Source organism: Marmota marmota, unplaced genomic scaffold (genome assembly GCF_001458135.2).
Source record: "Marmota marmota marmota unplaced genomic scaffold, marMar, whole genome shotgun sequence".
NCBI lineage: Eukaryota > Metazoa > Chordata > Mammalia > Rodentia > Sciuridae > Marmota > Marmota marmota.
The window spans coordinates 1,210,646-1,215,811 of record NW_026000338.1 but is presented as its reverse complement, the minus strand read 5'-3'; the positions used below and the strand labels follow the sequence as shown (position 1 = coordinate 1,215,811).

Below are 5,166 nucleotides of genomic sequence, written 5' to 3'. Positions count from 1 at the left end.
AAATATGATTTGTCAAGAACTATGTAATGTTTTGAACAACCAACAATAAAAATTAAAAAAAAAAGCTATTTATATAGAAAGGTACTGCCAGATACACATCTTTCATATAACTTACATAAAGAGTTGTGTAGCAGTCTATGGCTATAAACTTTCTTGTCTCTATTTAATCACCTACAAAAATATTTAAAGAAATCAATAAAGTTTGCATATTTAAAAATAGATTGAGTCGCTGCTGAGGCAGCCGCAGTGAGTCTCCCGGGCCGGCTCGGGCTGGCGGCGGCAGCGGCGGCGCTCAGCGGCGAGGGCGGGCTCCCGGGCCTACGTGATGGCACCCACCTAAGGCGGTGGGGGAGGTGTCTGGGCTCAGCATGCCGGCGCAGCGGCTCCTCGCTGGTCGCAGGTGGACACAATATTTTATTTTTGTGTGGTGCTGAGGATTGAACCCAGTGCCTCATGCATGATAGGCAAGTGCTCTACCTCTGCGCCACATCCCCAGCCCAGAAGAGATGGATTTTAAGGAATCGGCTGATGCTGTCATGGGGCTGGCGGGTCTGCAATCCACAGGGCAGTCTGACAGATATTAATCATCTTTCTGAAGTACAATCTCCATGGCCTGAACTTTTTTTTGAAAATCATTTTGAGCAAAGCATTTGTTTAATAACAAGATAACCACATCAAGATGGTTGGAAAACTGAAGCAGAATTTACTATTGGCGTGCCTGGTGATCAGTTCTGTGACAGTATTTTACTTGGGCCAGCATGCCATGGAATGCCACCACCGAATAGAGGAACGTAGCCAGCCAGCCAAATTGGAGAGCACAAAAGCCACCGTGCGAACTAGCCTGGACTCTAAAGCCAATAAAACCTTTGCCTATCACAAAGATATGCCTTTGATATTCATTGGCGGTGTGCCTCGGAGTGGGACCACACTCATGAGGGCCATGCTGGACGCACACCCTGACATTCGCTGTGGAGAGGAGACCAGGGTCATTCCTCGGATCCTGGCCCTGAAGCAGATGTGGTCGCGGTCCAGTAAAGAGAAGATCCGCTTGGATGAGGCTGGTGTCACTGATGAAGTGCTGGACTCTGCCATGCAAGCCTTCTTACTAGAAATCATAGTGAAGCATGGGGAGCCAGCCCCGTACTTATGTAACAAAGATCCCTTTGCCCTGAAATCCTTAACTTACCTTGCCAGATTGTTCCCCAATGCCAAATTTCTCCTGATGGTTCGAGATGGCCCGGCATCAGTGCATTCAATGATTTCTCGGAAAGTTACTATAGCTGGGTTTGACCTGAACAGCTACAGGGACTGTTTGGCCAAGTGGAATCGTGCCATAGAGACGATGTACAACCAGTGCATGGAGGTCGGTTACAAAAAGTGCATGTTGGTCCACTACGAGCAGCTCGTCCTCCATCCTGAGCGGTGGATGAGGACCCTGTTGAAGTTTCTCCACGTCCCATGGAACTACTCAGTGCTGCACCATGAGGAGATGATCGGGAAGGCCGGGGGAGTGTCGCTGTCAAAGTGAGTCCAGGGCACACTCTTCCTTCTCACCCCGTGTCCCCCTGATGAGTTTGTGTGTGTGCGTGGGTGTGTGTGCACCGATGTGGGAGTGTGCGTGTTTGTGTGTGTGTGTGTGCATATGTGCGTGTGTTTGTAGGAGGGTTGTACACAGATGTGTGTGCATGTGTGCATGTTTGTGGGTGTGTGCGTGCGTGGATGTGGGTGTGAGCATGTGTGGGGGGTGTGTGAGCATGTGAGTGTGTGCACACATGGGTGTGAGTGTGCGTGGGTGTGTGTGCGTGTGAGAGTATGTGCACATGTGGGTATGGGTTGCACATGTGTGTGTGTGTGTGGGTACATGTGTGGGCATGGATGTAGTTTTTTTATACATAAAGTTTAGACCTTTCTGGAACAGGGGTAGCTTGGATGCGGAGTTTTCTTTTCATTAGTTCTGTCAGCTTATTAGATACCCTTCTGTCCATGTAATCTCTGTGCGCTTATAGTATCATGGTCCTTTGTGTCTGTGTGCTGGATGCCAACCAGCTAACAGGCAAAGAAGGGCCTTTCCACTGACCTCAGCCTCAGAGTCCGGGTTCAGTGTAACTGGCTTGTGACTTCTGACTTCTAGGTGTGCTTGTAAGTGGCAGTTTGGCTTCTGGGTAGAGTTAGGGTAATACAGGGAATGCACCTACTGTGTCAGCAAGCACTTAGGGAATGTCAAGCATTTTAAAATTTTAGTTATAGCAATAATGAAGGTACTACGACCTTTTACGGATAAGACAAGGTCATGGAAAGGTTAAGGGGACATGCTCATATTGAGATGCAAAGCTGTCATTCAGAATGTGCCAGATCCACTGAGCTCTGCTGTTTTCTAGCACCTTGCCACAGGCAGCGCCCTGTCGTCAGGTGTCGATCCCCTTCTGGCTGTTTCCAGGAGGCGAGAGCCGCCATGGTTGGAAAGCTTCGTCCACACAGAGGTCCTTAGGGGCCAGCGCTTAGAACAGTGACTAAGCCTCTTGCTGAGTCTTGCACTCTGCCTCCTTTCCATGAAGGGGTGGCTGCAGTGGACCAGTTGGTGTGTGGCCTGAGCAGTAACTGTGTGCGGAGAATGAGGAGATGACAGTGGAAAGCACTGTTAAATTCAGGTGGTGCCTCCTTATTGAAGAGAATTTGTGTAAAATTTTATTTTTTATTTTTTGGTCTTTTTTAATTTATCAAAGTAATTTATATCTCTGTAAAAAAGAGAAAGCAGTGTGCAGTGTGAGCCGCTCCTTCCACTGAGCGTGTCTCCTCACTTTCCCACGACTGTGACTTGTCTAGTAAGCACTGCCTTTCCATGCAGACCATCTCCGAGGAATGTCTGCCTGCCAGCACCTCGCTCACAGTTACTGGTGGTTTACACATTATCAGCCATTACCATCACTGCAACTCTAGATCATTTGTATTGATTGAAAGAAAATTACAGTCCTAGTCACTGTCACTGCACTTTATTGTTCTTTCCAGATAATAATCTGTAGTTGATTTTTAATGACCTGTATTCCTAGGTAAGTACAGCTGGGGTTCTGCCTCTGGATTCAGCCAATCATGCATCAAAAGTATTTGCAAGAAATTGCACTGAAGATGTACATACTCCCCTCGTCATCATTCCTATACATGCAGCATGACAGCTGTCTATACAGCATTGGCCCTGTTGTAGGTCTCAAAAGTGATCTAGAGGTGATGTTAGCTATAAGGGAGGGTGTGAGCAGGTTGTGTGCAGATGCTGCTCCATTTGTGTGAGGCTCTTGAGCATCTACACAGTTTGCATCTGCAGGGTTCTGGAGTCCGTCCCCTGCTGATACCAAGGGCTGTGGTGTGCCCTGGCCGGGAGACTCTGGTGCTAGTTCTGCTTGTCAGTGCAAAGAAGCTGACAACATCTCCAGACTCTCCTAGTGGGGACTGAAGAGATATGTGAAGTTAAGTCCTGGGGATAGGAAGAGAGAGACCGTTCTGCATGTGTACCTGCTGTGCTCCATCCATAGAACCTTTAAGTCAGTGAATTTCATCAGGGAACAAGCCTTGGCATCTAGTCTGTTGTTTGGAGACCCAGCCGAGCTCTGGGCTTTGTCACAGAACCTTGTCCACGTTGCAGGTGTCTGTGTGAGATGCTCAGTGTTCGGCTGGGTGAGCGCTTAGTTCATGTGCACGCCTATACTCACCACCCACACCAAGGAATAGGGAACCCCAGCAGCATCCAGGAGGCTGTGCCTGCTCCTTCCTGTCAGTGCTCCTCCACCCAGAGCTGCCCCTGTGCCACCCCAGTCTCCACAGGTTGTCTTGCTTGTTTTTAAACTTTATTTACATGCAGTTGTGCATATTTTTTGTGGTTGGCTTCTCTTATTCAGTGTTGTGTTTGAAATTCATTCATGCAGTTGTAAATAGCAGTGGTTGCTCCATTGTTATTCCTGTGAAGTGTGCCACAGTTGATCCGTTCTTCCATGGACAGACACTTTGAGTTGTTTCTGGTTTGGGGCCATTGTGGATAAAGTTGCCAAGAACATACTTGTACGTTAGTTTTGTGGAACATGAGCATTCTTTTTGAGTGTATTTCTTTCTTTTTGAGTATATACCAATGAGAATTATTGGATCATACTTAAGTGCTTGTAGACACATACGCACACTTGCACGTGCGCATGTGCGCGCGCGCGCACACACACATGCTATAAAACATATACTTCCTTAAGATTTTCTAAACTGTATTATTTGTTGGTGTTTATACTGTAATTGTCTCTCATCTTTGCCAGCACTTGAACCTTTTAATTTTAAACTTTCTGATAGGGTACATGTGTTTTTTGTAAATTTAAAAACAAAATTAAAAAATGGCATATGAACCTCTTTTTGAAATAATCTTACCCAGAATTCCAATATAAAGCACAAGAGCAAACCTTTAGTTGAGTCTAAATTATCACATACTTCCTCTTTTAAGACTGAGTCCCTACTCTCGAAAAACCACAAATTCAGGGATAGGGCAGAAGCAGTTATTTCTTTAGGACCAAGTTGTAAATATTTGGTGTTCATTGTTATGTCGATTTATACCTCAGAGTCAGTCATCCTGTGTGCCTATTCCTGTGTACAAACATTGCTTTCTTTTGGAAAAATTGTTTAAAATCAGTTTCTTTTTTTTTAAATTTATTTTTTAGCTTTAGGTGGGCACGATATCTTTATTTTATTTTTATGTGGTGCTGAGGATTGAACCCAGTGCCTCACGCATGCCAGATGAGCACGCTACCCCCTGAGCCACATCCCCAGTCCCTAAAATCAGTTTCTTAATACTTGTTATAATGTTATGTAGTATGACGGTACTTAAAAATATTTGGGAAGCCTGAAGGTTTGCAGATGTCACCAGGTAGCCCAGGAACCTAGGTCCTGGCTGTTGAAGACATTGATGTGGAACAAGCTCACAGCTCTGCCTGCCTTCGCTTGTCAACTGTGAAGGTTAGCCTTGCCTCTGCTGGGGCTGGCGTGGAGATGCCCCACTGTTTCCAGTCAGGGTGGTGCCTCTTCCTTCTCTGGTCAGTTCCAGTCTCAGAGACAGAGGAGGTGGGGATGAAGCCCAGTGGTGAAGCACTTGCCTGTCACGTGAAGCCTGGCTTGGGTCCCAGCACTCGGGGAGGGGGGGGGGCA

The 5,166-nt window shown here is 46.6% G+C and overlaps 1 protein-coding gene across 1 annotated transcript; it reads left to right on the top strand.

Moving 5' to 3' along the window:
- The first annotated feature begins 229 nt into the window (after positions 1-229).
- On the top strand, positions 230-1,559 carry LOC107159266 (protein-tyrosine sulfotransferase 1-like). Its single transcript, XM_048797428.1, has 2 exons — positions 230-400; positions 578-1,559. The coding sequence occupies exon 2, from the start codon at positions 680-682 to the stop codon at positions 1,526-1,528; it is 849 nt and encodes a 282-aa protein (XP_048653385.1). The 5' UTR covers positions 230-400; positions 578-679; the 3' UTR covers positions 1,529-1,559.
- Positions 1,560-5,166: the final 3,607 nt, after the last annotated feature.